Source organism: Polyergus mexicanus, unplaced genomic scaffold (assembly GCF_030449975.1).
Source record: "Polyergus mexicanus isolate NDT 795.1 unplaced genomic scaffold, iyPolMexi1.0 SCAF_5, whole genome shotgun sequence".
In the NCBI taxonomy this organism is placed as follows: domain Eukaryota; kingdom Metazoa; phylum Arthropoda; class Insecta; order Hymenoptera; family Formicidae; genus Polyergus; species Polyergus mexicanus.
Window position 1 is genome coordinate 298,115 of NW_027223325.1, and position 14,534 is coordinate 312,648.

Genomic DNA, 14,534 nt, shown 5'->3' on the forward strand with positions numbered 1-14,534 from the left:
GGTCTCGTCAATAATGTAACCAATATATTTTTATTTAAGGAGACGCGTAATAATTATACGGATTACGTCGGCCATTTTGCCATCCTAAAGAAAGTCGGGGCGCGTTCCACTTAACGATCGCAATGCTCGCGAGCATCATCTGTCTTTGTTTAACTTTCGGCGAACAACAAGGATAAAACGATACCGTGAGCGTTGCGGTCGTCAAGTGGAACGCGCCCTATAGGTACGGCCATCTGACATTACACACGCGAATTCCTCAGATCCTCAGACACAAACGACAACGCGTTTTGCACGGCAAGACAACAACGCAATTATATCTGAGACTCTGTTTATATCGCGAGCGAGACAGACGACAACGATTATCACGACGGCCACGACGGGCTCGTTCGCCGATCATGCCAGTCCGTGCGACAACGTTTCCAGGAATATATTTGTGTATAATCGTCGCGTGTGACGTCTAACCTATAAGATTCCATTTCGTAGGAGAAGAAATCGTACGAGAGAGAAAATCAAGGGCGGTATCGAGTCGTCCTTTCATTTTAGGAAAAATGCGATCGCCACGACGATCGGCAGATTCGACGAAGATTGACGGGAAGTGAATTTCGCGAGATTACATCGGCGATCTATCAAGATTTTATTGTATGTACACACCGCGAGCTCTCTCTATTTACAAATCGAACCCGCTTGCAGCGTATAAACGTCAACGATGCACGAAATCGACGACGCAACCTGAAACTACGCAAAATATTACATTTGCTCCTAGTAAAATTGAACGATAATGCGATTTGTGTGAGAAGGTATTTATCGCTTTTTTTATACGATAGGATACTACTGAGATTTACTGATTCGGTAAAAAATTCAAATAAGCATTGCCTGTGTGACGCGCTCCGATCAAGTTTTATTTATATATTTAAGCAATATAACAGCGAGGCTGAAAGAATACTCCACTCCATTGCAACAGAGGCATGTACCAATGGACAGCTGAAATATTTTTATAAGATTATAAGCTCTCATTAAACAGACAGAAAGAGAGAGAGAGAGAAAGTGTGTGCAGGTATTGGCAGATTATGATATTTCATATGTAATAATATTATGTCTAAGGCTTTACATAGAAAGTTAACTATCCAGATTGTTGTGGCATAAGAAGAAGAATACTTTTTATAACGTGCCAGTCGATCCTGCGCGAGAGATTGCACGCTATATATTGAGTGCCACGTATACAAGAGTGGTTCAAGAACAATCAACTCAGTGCCATGTACAGGAATAGTATTTGTATTCACCGAAATTAATATATCCATTATATCTGCGACATGAGATGTACAGACGATAAAGCCTGACCCGAAGGCTATTGCACGCTCCGATAATAATCCACAACGTTAAAAAATATGGATGAGAGAAGAGTAGCGGATTATTTTGTTATCGCTGGTTTACCCGGTCAAGACAATGAGTTTAATCAAGATAATAATGAAACTAACGATAAACTAGAGGATTGGTGCCAGGAAGGCACTCATCTGAAAGACATGCACATGCCACCTCCTATCACAGATCTTGCCATAATATTTCCTGCTCTGGGGGAATATTGTCCCGAGGGATATACGCTATTAGAACAAACTGTATCAGGTTTCCCAGCAGATTTGAATCATGGAAGCTTACGAACAAACGAGTGTTATTTATGCTACAGAAGAGGACGGGACAAACCTCCCTTAGTTGATATTGGTAAAGAAAAAAAGAACAATAAATTTTAAGGATTATGCAGCAAATATTAAAAACAACAATATATATATATATATAGCAGACTCTAGATAATAAAGTTATTAATTGCCTTTTATATTACTACATTTTTATCTAAATACTTTTATATACATATATGTATATATTTATATATTTATATATTTTATTTTTTATAGGTGTAATATATGATGGAAAAGAACGTATAATGCAAGATGCTGAAATGGTATTAGAGACTCCTAAAGGCTATGTAGCAAACGTAAATAATTCTACTTCAAAAATTTTTGTAACGTACAGACGAGCGAGTCGAAAGATGCCTTGCAATTCTCTCGTCGTTACGGACATATGCGTTATCTTGGCAAATAAAGGGGAGAGCCCTCCACATGCATTCTGTGTCATCAATAAGAATTTGAACAAAGGAATGCTAGGCAGCGATATATTTTTATGCTATAAAAAGTCCATGAATCGCGCTAATTTGATATCATTTAAGCCCGCAATACTCTATAAATATCCTATGGCTGATTATAACAGTTTTGTCTTTCCGAATTCTGTCGCCATGTTTTGTCTACCGATGGGTGCGACTATAGAATGTTGGCCTAAAGTAGCATGTAAACCTAAACCAGTATTCTCGACATTTGTCTTAACAGGCGACGCTGCTCAAAAAATGTATGGTTCGGCGATAACGTTTTACGAGGAGCTGCAGTTGGAATCAGACACTCCAAATTGTAAAAATAATCAAGAAATCATGGATACAGTCGAGAATAATAAAAATAATGGTACATATGTATTTCATAATTTTAACTTTCCTATTGATTGTTATAACTAATGTGGAGTAAAAAATATATTCTTGTATCTTGTGTTTTGTTTCAGCAGATAATATAGAAATGATAAGTAAAAGTAAGCAGCAGATGAAAATAAAATTGTTCAAGAGATCTGGTATACTTAAGAAGCTCAGTATATTGCAACTAGAAAAGTTGCAATATATGGATCCCGCGAGCCAATCATTGAATATTAGTAAATCTATATGTATATTGTCTCACTGGCCGTTTTTTGACACGTTTGAAAAGTTTCTAGTTTTTCTGCATGGCATGGTGAACGGTAAACCGCAAAGTGTCCCGATTGAAAAGTATATTTCATATTTTTTGTGCGATATACCATTCCCATGCCCACAGCGTCCAAGAATCTTAGTACAGCTCAGCAGTCGAGACAGATTAATCTTGACACAACCAGAAGATTCGGCCCTGCCTAGATCAGGCGCAAGTTTCAGGCAACTACTGATAAACTTGGGACCTGATAATTGTTTATTGATACTATTATTAATATTAACCGAACAGAAAATATTAGTTCATTCCTTACGTCCGGATGTACTTACTTCAGTGAGCGAAGCTATTGCTATGATTCTCTTTCCTTTTAAATGGCAATGTCCTTACATACCATTGTGTCCTCTAGGATTAGCAGAGGTAATGCATAATACACATATACACATTTTTGTATTGTTTCTTTTTAATGCTTTGATAGTTATACAAATGCACAAAACTTGAAAAGATAATTACTAAGATTTAAATACATTTACAGGTATTGCATGCACCATTACCATTTCTGATTGGTGTGGATTCGAGGTTCTTTGATTTATATGATCCTCCTTCTGATGTCAACTGTGTAAACTTGGATACCAATAATATAGCAATATGTGAAGATAAAAAATATTTAAATGTAAAATTATTACCTAAAAAAGCAGCTAGACAGCTCAGAAATTGGTTGGAGATTTTGTCCTCAAAAATAATCTCGTGGGGAAAAACTAATTGTTCTCAAAAAGGTATATCAGTATTAGTTTATTTTTTCACTCCTTTTTTCATTTTTTTTTATCGATATTTATTTATTATTTTTATATTTTAGATAGAGGCGATGAAGACTTTAGTGTAGATAGAGAGTTTCAACAAAAACGGAAAGAGCAAGCTTTAGAACTCGAAATACAGGATGCTTTCTTAAGATTTATGGCGACGATTCTCAAAGGATATCGAAGTTATTTGGTACCAATTACAAAAGCACCTACTGTAGGGACAACAGATTCGACAAGTTTATTTAATTTTCAAGCGTTTTTGAGAACTCGCGATAAAGCCCACGCTAAATTTTACGCCATGCTCGTCAAAACGCAAATATTTGCCAGGTAAATCAATTTACATTTTTATATGTCAATTTTATTATGATTACGCGCGCGCGCATATATATATCGTAATCTCTACGTATATATCTAATTATAACTTTATTTTAATAAAAATTAATTTTATAGATTTATAGAAGAAAGAAGTTTTGTGTCTGATATGGATATGGCAGGGTTAGCATTTTTCGATGAGTGTACAGAACGAATTGAGGAAGAAAATAGTATGAATAAATTTAGATATATTTTTCTATATTATTAGAATCTATATAATATGATAAAATGGTTTCTCATTCTTTGTTTAATTTTTAGTAATCCTTTTGGAATTGGATGAATCTCAACACAGTGAACGTACAGTGTTTATACCTCCACCTGAAGCAGGAACAAATCAAACACCAATAACATATAAATTGTTCAAATTGAACCCGGATCTAATGAGGCCTCAGAAAAACTTTTGTTTGAAGAATTCATCTTTAAGTGCCTTTGGAATGATACCTGGAAGTCCTATGGCTCGTAGAACAAAGCATGAAATCAAAGTTGCTCAAAGGATGGCTAGAAAACAAGTAAATAGAATCATATACAATATTATTAATTATATAATAAATCACATATAAAAAAGTTTTCTTCCAGTTAGTAAAATTTTTTTGCCATTATGTTTATTCAGGCCGCGATGCCCGATAGATGGGGCAGATGTTTGCTTGGTACATGTTATAGTCTTTGGTTCTTACATTTACCAGCCATGCTGCAAGTCTCTAATCAACCAGCTGCAATTTTGCATCAGGCTTACGAATTATTAGTCAAAATGCAAAAGTTACGTCTCGATCCTATGGAAGAGGTATATAAGAATTCTGAATTATAAGTCAATTAAATGAATTATAACAATTAAACAGTTAAAAAATAGATCGTTGTATTTAAATGGTATCTGTTATTATCTCCAGGTATGCTACAGAGCTATGATGCAACTTTGTGGCATGTACGGTCAACCAGTTTTAGCTGTAAAGTTACTGTTCCATATGAAACGCAGCGGGGTACAACCTAACGCTTTAACATACGGATTTTACAACAAGGTAAAGTATCTTTCTCTTATATTAAATTAGTAAATATAATATTTTTGTCCAAATATAAATTTAGTGTATTTATTTCATATAGTTTTTTTCATAGTGGGGTATATTTCATAGTGTTGTATATTTCATATTCATTTTGTAATTATTTCATATTTATTGTGTATTATTATTATTTGTATTATTATTATTTATAATTATTATTGTTAATTTCAATAATTTTAATTAATATTTTTTTATATGTTCACACATAGGCTGTTCTCGAAGCAACATGGCCTTCTGATATGACAAATTCGAGTCAACTGATGTGGAACAAGTTGCGAAATGTCATTGTTGGTGCAGCATTATTTAAAAAGGCTGGAAAAAAGAGCGCTAGAAGACGATTGAGTTCTAATACGGATTTTTTAATCGCCGATAAGACTGAAGGCATGGAGCATGCTCTTTCTCGGTCTAGTCTCGACAGTTCTCATTCTCAAGACACTGAAGCTGCTCATAGTGATTGTGAGCGAATTTTTTTTTATACACGACTTAGCCAGTTCTCGAATAATTATCTTTTTTTATTCGGCAGCTACTAAAGGCAGTTCTGTATCAGATCTACCTGGATTCGGATCACTCGAACTGAAAGCTAAACTCCTTCGGCAGAATAGTATAGTGAAAGACCAAGCGACACTGAATATGTTGCAATCAAACGAATTGGAGCGGGCACCTAGTAATCCAAGGTATCTTGTATGTTCACTATTAGGACTTGTGAACGTTAGTCTCGCTCTCAGGTTTGCCCAAGTCGCTGAAACTGCTTGTTTTTTTTTTGTTTTTTTTTATAGATTATATCATATTATTTTACTAGTATTATGATGGATGCAGAGAGAGTATTTATTGTATAGAATATTTTTGCTCATTGTTACAGACATTGTTACAGACTTATGTAATAATTAATCTGCGTGTTGAGTATGCATTGAATATTTTACAGTGCTAATTTGCATGTATAGGCTTATGTAGACGTAATATTTTTTATGTAGGCTAACGCGCAGTGTTGAATCACCATTAAAAAGTCCCGTGCGCACACCAGTTACGGAAAATGACCCATTGGGTGCTCTCATTAATGACGAAACACCGATTGTGTCACCTTCCGAGGAGAATGATTCAAATTGCTCAACAAGTACTTTAACTGTTTTAAATAATACAACTGAAGAGAGACCAGGAGGGCCGCTTTTATTTAGAAGGTATGATATAACTTGTGTATCTGCATGTGAAACATTGAATATATTAAATATATAAAATATTCAGATAAGAGAAAAAAACTGAAATTTAGAATTAAAAATTATAGAAGCAAATATTTTCTCGCAAAAATATAATTATAAAGAGAAAGAAAAGAACATATAAGATTATAATTCTCGCAGACACTTAATGGGAAACTGTTACTGGTGATTAAAATTATCATGAGTACTTGCACAATCAAAGTATCTTTTCTTTTTGTAACGACCAGCTGTGTTAATCATGCTTTATAATCTGTATATATATATATATATATATATATATATATATATACATATACATATATACATTACATATTTCGTCCCATATATTTGATTTTAAACACAAAAAGCATTCTAATGTGTTTACAGCAGCATTCTCCCACGTAGTGCAACCTTTCATCAAGCGGTAGATGAAAGTGGCATGACAGTAGGTGGACATTTACAGAGGAGTGAGACAATGCCTCACTCTGTGGCACAACAAGGGGAACAGGAGAGAGAAAAGGAGAAACTAGAAATAAGCAGTCTTTGGTCTCAAAATAAGGATAGTGTAACATCCAGCCTCTCTAGCTTAGGATCTAGTCTTAAACTTAGTTTTGGGTAAGATATTTGCGAGATATTTAATTTGATAACATGCACCACGTGTAGTTTAATAATAATTTCCATAATGTGCACACACACATAGTCTTTTCATTCCTCCAAAATGTCATGATAATATACATTTGCACAAGACGCGATTACTTTATATTTTGTAAATGTAGAAGAAACAAATATATAATTGTGCATAAAGTACATGAATAAATTACACTTTTGTTTATGTATATATATATAAATTTTTTAAAATAAAATACACATAATACAATATGTGAAATTATTGAATATATATGATAAAAATGTCTGATAATTGAATATACTTTTAATCACATTGATGGAGGAACAATACAAGTTTATTTTTTTTTATTGTTTTGCATGTGCATTTGTGTTCTTTTTTGTTATTTTATCCGTTAAATGTAGACGATACTCCACGGGTGGATTGGCGTTTGCTAAAAATAAGGATTTAATATCATCAAATCAACTTATTGAATCTCTTAGTCTCTCCAGTTATATCAGGTACGTAATGTAAATAGCTGCATAGATGCTTATTGGATATGCATTCTATCTTTGTGTGGGTATTTTTACTGTTACAGAATAATATATATTCATAATATTTATACAATTTCTCTTTTGCTTGCGCGTTTTTTCAATTCTATATAGTACAAATTTTTGTTTTAGCCCATCAAGTTTGACAGGAAAGAAGTCGAACGAAATAATACTTGGTGGTCTGAATAGCTTGAAATCTGCTGCAACAACTGTCATTAAAAAATTTGACGAGATAAAAGAAGCCATCTCGGCGACCAGTACGCCGGTAAAAAATAAGGAACGTGAACAAAAAATAGCTTACGGAATATCGCACGAGTCTTTAGATTCTCTTACTGATGGATCTTTACAAGATCGAAATGAAATTTCCATGAAAGCAGCAGGTATGTAATATAAATTACACGCGAACGATAGACATTATACATTTATATTGTACGATAGTTTTTTTTTTTTTTTTTTTTTTTTTTTTAACAGGTGATGGAAACGTAGATTTATGCTCACTATACGAACTCACAGAGTGTCTATATCCAAAGGGCACTAGAGACTTGGAAGAACGTCTTGCCATTGAGCTTGTGCTTTCCAGTGCTAGTAGATGTCATCATTGCGCTGCTATCTTGTACGACGAAGAGATAATGGCTGGTTGGCAGCCGGAAGATTCCAACTTAAATACAGTCTGTCAGTATTGTGATAAGGCTACTGTACCTCTCCTTACAGTTACAATATTAGATTACAGGTAAAGAACCACATTATAAGTGCATTATTATTCTTGAATAATATGATAAGAATTGAATAATATTACAATTCGTTTATATAGATGTGAAGCAAGCGAAAAAAATAACGATCCTTTAATGGGAGCATTGGTGGAATTACTAGATCAACCGAAGGAATCGTTGGAACCGATAACGGTACCATATCTAAATCCGTTAGTATTGAGAAAGGAATTGGAGAGCGTGTTAAGTCAAGAAGGGGACGCCTGTCTCACCAAGCATAGGTTTATTCAGGAGCACCCGATAGTATATTGGAATTTGATCTGGTATTTTGAAAGGATTAATTTAACAAGCCATCTACCTGATCTCTGGTTGGATAACGATAAAAATTCAGAGCTTCAAAGAACTGTAGGATTGGTGGGTGTCAGAACGATGTGGGATAACGAACGATTACACATGGATCGTTTGCCTATGTATCTCCAATGGAAATTAAATTCTACAGAGGATAGGACGTAAGTTTCAACAAATTGTCTTTCAAATTACTAATTAATTAATAGATACAATATAGCAGTTAATTAAATTTCAAATATATATATGTATGTACCATATGTATGTTGATTTCTTTTATTAATGAGAAGAGAGATTGAAGCAAGGATTATCTGGATTATGAAAAATAACTTTACCTTTCTTTTTAAACAAATAAATGTACAAAATGATCGTTATTTTGTTAACTTTTTATTTTACTTTTAGTTTGATGCAGGCAGTGATAACATATGTTCGTTGCAACGATTTAGCAGAACCTATAATAAGAGTGGCCTTAGAAAGAAGTAAACATCAAACAGGCGATCATCCGTTTTCTATATATAGAGATATTCTGTTTTTGGCATTTATTGTATTGGGCAGAACGAATATTGACCAAGGTAGGAGTTATAATCTTAAAAAAATTGTATAAGATGTGTACTTTTTTTAAATGACTGATCCAATTATTGAGATATTTGTCAGTTTGATCGTAGCACATTAATTTTGTGTCTGTAATAATAATCATCATTCTTACAGGCGTCTTCGATAGAGAATACAGTTTGTCGCTAGAGAAGTTCTCCGAAAACGAGGAGAAATTACTGCATAAAATTGACGCTCTGCCAACGATGATGTCAGTGTATTGTAGGCATTATTTCAAGCAATTAAATGTTTGAGGAATATGAGCAGCTGTGAATAATTATGAAGAAAACTCATTCCCTTCGAAGTATCGCAGGAAGGGTGCGATCTTGCGCAAATAATAAATGCTCGTAAGTACGAATATTTACGGCTCTATTTTCAAAATTACGTGCACGGGGGATGAATTACGTGCAGAAAGGACGATGTTCAAGTTAGGCGCTGTTAAAATATGTTTCATCGCGTGTCGAAATGTCTAACGTAATATCATACAACGCATCATTGACATCTCCTCTATACGTTGAACACTTATCTAACACGGAAATTGTTAATGTTATTAATGATGATTTGAGTTACAATGCCACTTTCCGAATGGCGCCAATTACGATCGACATCGTAGTAGCGTGGACGTGCAAATTATCTTTTTTTTCACGAGACTCCGCTTATCCGCTAACATCCATAATATTTGTCTTGCGCAAAAATGTAATCGAGTCATCTCGAATTCGAACTTATCCAATTCCCCAAATTTGACCGCGCACGTACACGAAAACTGATAGATGAATAGTTATCAAATCAATTGCATCAACACCATTTCGCGCTAATCGCAATTAGCTGAATTTTTTTATCTTATTCGTGTCGCGGCGAAAAAGGCTGTGATCTAGGAAGAGAATTATACAGATCGCAATTGGTCGCTAGTCGGAATTATTGAAGCTATCGATCTCGGGATCAGGTCAGTGCAATATCAAGAGTTGAACGATAATAACGATTTTTAATTAATCGTGCATCTCTGGATCTTCATATGTTTATAATATAATTGTTTTTAATGGTTATCGATTCTTTTTTTAAATAAATTCGGTCGCGTATGTCTCTGTTTTATGATTCAATATTCGCGCAGCGCAACAACAGTATCTAAGAGTACAATGTTAAAAAATATTAAATACCAAAGAAGTTATACGGACTGTATAAAACGATCGCAAGTTCAATTACAATTGTAAATTCCCTCCAGGTGTGCTGTGACCTTAAATACGTTTCAGTCCGTCGCGTAATATCCCCGATGTAAAAAGGAAAAAAAGCTGTCGCGTGCGGATATTAGAAATAAAGCAGCGTCTAATATGCCGACTATTTTTTTTACTGAAAAAAAGTGAGAGAGAGAGAAAGAGAGCGAGGGTAATTATCGCGTGACATGACGAAACGCAGTATTCTTTCCTTGTACTCTTAGATAGAAACAATCTCGTTTATCGCACGACGAACACACACAATATAAGTATCGTTTCTCTACTCATCCCAGGTGAAAAGTGCTCTTCGCAAGGGTGGTAGCATTAAACTCGATTGCTTATCCTTAAAGTAAATATTTAGTGTGTGCGAGAGTGAATATTTTTATGAATTTTAGACATTTGAAGCATTTGTAATAGTTTAGCAAATTTAGTTAGGTAACGTTCTGCCCACAATTTATTCGAAACGGAATGAGATTATTCGTCGCGAGGAGACTCATGAACGCGGCCTTTTACAATGTCGTGCACTTTTCATCTTGGATATTGCAGATGAATGTATGTTCATTCATTTCAATACTATGAATGTATAGATTACAAGAATAAAGTCCGTTGAGGTATTTTACACAGAAGTCGTTTGTTTAATTTTACAATTACTCTTTAGTTAGTATCGACCCTATACTTAAACAAAGCTTAATTTAAATCTAATATCAATATATTATTCCTATATGTATATTCTTTTAGAATTACTTTTGAATATACTTGTATTAGGATATGTGAAAAAATTAAATATACATATAGACAGAATATAAATCTTATTTTCCGTCTATTAATTTTATTTTTCAGAGAATTCATTAATTTATGTATAAAAGATAATATTCTGTATATATTAAAATAAGAGCGTATATGGATCATTTCGAAAAATGAGTATTTCGTGAAATATTTTATACATGGACATAAATTATGAAATCTATTGTATCTTGTAAGCTATTTATTTTTTTACAGACTACGCAAAGTGACGAGAAATGCTAATTTATATAAAAATTGTTCGAGAGACAAGCAATGCGCTTTGTTGTATTATGCACTTTAGTTGGGTGGGCTCGGATTGGACACGTCACCGATTGGTCAGTTCAAAATAAGACTCTTTGATTGGTCAATCGTTGCTGGTGACCCTAGGCATCGATCGATATGAGTGGCTGTAGTAAATCGTGACGTGATCAAACGGGACGCTCCCTTTCGGATTTATCGTGGATAAATGTTTAGAATTATTCGCTCTACTTAGATTTTGATAAAAATATACTTAATCGATGCCTTTTTGCATAAAAATAAAGATTTGAAAAGTAAAGATCGTCGCTCGATGGTACAAAAAGAATTATTAAATGTTATAAATAATGCCACTTGTGAAGATTAGAAAATCTGTCATACCGACGAAATTTTGGCAATATGAGCATGCGCAGGAATGAAGAGATATATATGAGATATGAACAAAAATTGACAGTTCCAGTATACTCCATTTAATATTTACCGTTTATTAAATCCGTGTAAAATGAAGCTCGGAATCGCCTGCTGATTTTAATGCAACGAGATCTATATAATTGTATAATTTCACTTATTAGAAAGTTCATACATAACTTTCCCCGCAAGCAAAACTTTCCAAATTCAAGAGATCTATAATTGTACAATTCTACGTTATCACATCTTTCCTCTCCTCGATTCACCTTTATTAGACGCGCGCGCATGCGCATGCGCATGCGCAGGCGCTCATATAATTCGTACATATACTCGCTCGGATCCGAAATCCGAATGGCGGCGAGCGGGGCGAACGGCGAAGATAACCGACATAAGGCATTCGCCGTTCACCGCAGTCGTCGCTCGTCGCTATTCGGGTCCGAGCCGTCCGAGAGCGAGCAGAGGTGGTACGTCGCGCGAGTTCTAACTCTGTCGTTCGGTTCGCGATTACGCGCGAGTGTATGCGCGAATGGTACGAGCGCGTGTGCGCGCGCGCGCCCAATAAAGGCGAGTCGAGGGAAGGTAGAGTAACCGATCGCACGATTCGCGTCACGGTCTTCGTCGTCTCGTCGCGCGCGCGCGGGCGCGCGTTCGCGTGGCAGTGGTAACGTGGTGCGTTGCTGCGTTGCGTGTGACACGGTGTCGGTTATCACCGGACGAATACGCCTCGCGGCGAACATGTTCACCGAGCATTGAAAGCGTAATCAAATGACGGTTGTATTACCGGTGCATTTGTGCGTGTGCTATAGTTTCTGCCGCTGATACAGATGTTCTTCCGTTCTTCTTCTTCTTCTTCTTCTTCTTTCGTCTTTGCGCATCGTATATACGGTTAAAAAGAAGAAAAATATTCCAACATGTATTCCGACGGCCACGAAGTGGACGGTAGCTGGGTGCTGCGCGTCTATGTGACAGATCTGCAGGTGGAAAGGAGTTTACGGGTAAAGGGAGAGCTGCATATCGGCGGTGTCATGCTACGTCTCGTCGAAGATCTCGGTGAGTATAATGCCTTGTGTGTCTCTTCTCTTTCTCTATTCCTTTCTCGTTTCCTTCCTCGTCGATTTGTCTTCTTTCGTCGCTATCTTTTTTCGTCTCCGATTCTCCATTCTACATGCCGTATTGCCGCGCGATATAAAATACTTGAATCTCGTATCACATTTATTACGCGTCGGATAAATCTCGATATCCGACAAATGACATTTGAAATTGTCAGCAAGCGCGAAATAACGGCGTGACGGGGACTCGCCTTTATTCGCGGCAATTTTAAAACAAGCGTCTTGAAATTGCCGGCAAAATGGCTCGCGTGCATTGTACGTATATACACATACCCTGGTACACTCTGTCAAATTCAATAAATAAAGCGATACTATTGTGCTTTTAATGTAAGTTTATCGTAAAGGAGACTATAAGCGTAATTGGTTAAAAACTTAGCCTTTTTTTCAAAACGATATCTTATTACACGATAGAAAGAAACGAGGAATAAAATATGGCGCAAAGTAAGTTGCGAAATCAGTTCGAGATATCGGACAGATCGAGATGAAATACGTATAAAGTCACTGTAACGGTAAAGCGCGATTTAAATCGATTTCGTAAATTTTCAACCTTCGTTTACAATAAATGTTTCTTTTACTCGATGGAATTTGTGTAATTACCAGAATGTAAAAATATAAAGAGTATAAATTATTAAAAGCGAAGAAAAAAGAAAAATGATAAAAGGTATATTTTTAACTATTATACAGGGTGTCCCCAATTTAAATGGCGAAACATCAGGAGCGTGTAGGGGACCGAAAAGCTAAGACGGAAAGTCCTTTAGTAGAGGTTTCATCCTCCATTTTCGAGAAAATCGCAAAGAAAGGAACAAAACAAGTCTTCGTTTTTTTACTTATTTATTTACATTTTATTTATGTTATCATCTATTCTCTATTCAATGCAGATATTGTTCAAAACGTTGCCCTCTTGCAGCAATGCAAGCGTTACATCTAGCACCGACCTCGTTAATCGCAGCTAGACATTGTTCTAGGGATATTTGGCGCACCGCATCTATGATTCGGTCTCTTAATTGCCCTCTTGAATCGATTGGCACCGCAAAGAATAACATTATGCGTTTACACGTGTAAGGAATCTTGAAGCAGAAAGTTTATTGGATGCCAATCGACTCGAGAGAGCAACCGACAACGAGAGATTGAATTTTTGCGATTTTCTCTAAAATTGAGGAAAAACGAGCAAACCTCTAAAGGAATCGTCGTCTTAGTTTCTCGGTCCCCTACGCGCTCTTGAAGTTTTGCCATTTAAATTGGGGACACCTTATATATATATATAGTATATGTATTAATGTTTTCAGCTCTATTATTTAAATCTCACCAGTTATAATTTCTCTTACGAAACCGCTTAGTTTTTTTACGAGACCAGAAACATCGATCGCCCTTGTACCGTTGATAATTAGCCAATTAGACGCGGGACGGTTTCATCCACGTTGAATTAGCCAATTTCGATCGATTGAGAAAGAAAAAGATGGAGAACGGAGCCTAAACACATCTATATATAGGGTGACTTAAGTCGAAAAGATGGATTGAAATTATTTTCGTATAAGAGACTTGTGTATGCATAGACAATTATGTTTTTTATCTGTTTTTTTTTTTTTTTTCGTTTTGTATAAATCCGCGTCATCCTATATATACACATATGTGAATTTAAAAAATAAAATCCGACAGAGAAGAGGACAGAGATATACGTACAGTTTCTTCGTTGATACCGCCTTTAATTGTTCGCGAAACGTTTGTTTATACTTTGGCGAAATATAATTTATCATGTGTAGTTGCATGGCGATATAAAATTTTCGAATAAAC

At 35.4% G+C, this 14,534-nt stretch overlaps 2 protein-coding genes across 7 annotated transcripts in view; both read left to right on the plus strand.

Moving 5' to 3' along the window:
• The first annotated feature begins 65 nt into the window (after positions 1-65).
• Crag (DENN domain-containing protein Crag) lies at positions 66-10,814 on the plus strand. Of its 6 annotated transcripts, none has more exons than XM_070295400.1 (21): positions 66-797; positions 916-1,054; positions 1,129-1,716; positions 1,908-2,504; positions 2,599-3,188; positions 3,304-3,544; positions 3,625-3,895; positions 4,019-4,110; positions 4,199-4,449; positions 4,551-4,721; positions 4,825-4,953; positions 5,202-5,448; positions 5,516-5,666; positions 5,964-6,167; positions 6,570-6,797; positions 7,212-7,307; positions 7,470-7,717; positions 7,809-8,067; positions 8,149-8,553; positions 8,792-8,961; positions 9,098-10,814. In XM_070295400.1, the coding sequence occupies exons 3-21, from the start codon at positions 1,386-1,388 to the stop codon at positions 9,232-9,234; spliced, it is 4,818 nt and encodes a 1,605-aa protein (XP_070151501.1). In that variant the 5' UTR covers positions 66-797; positions 916-1,054; positions 1,129-1,385; the 3' UTR covers positions 9,235-10,814. The 6 variants fall into 6 exon arrangements, with proteins under 6 accessions (XP_070151501.1, XP_070151502.1, XP_070151504.1 ...); XM_070295401.1 differs by having other exon boundaries at positions 66-401; positions 484-797; positions 916-1,716; XM_070295403.1 differs by having other exon boundaries at positions 916-1,716; positions 6,573-6,797.
• A 1,206-nt stretch (positions 10,815-12,020) lies between these two features.
• Positions 12,021-14,534, plus strand: part of LOC138933194 (unc-112-related protein) — a 40,156-nt gene continuing 37,642 nt past the window's right edge. The window contains exon 1 of the mRNA XM_070295746.1: positions 12,021-12,684. Coding sequence (XP_070151847.1) covers positions 12,546-12,684 — 139 coding nt within the window. The 5' untranslated portion in view covers positions 12,021-12,545. The remainder of the gene's footprint in view (positions 12,685-14,534) is intronic.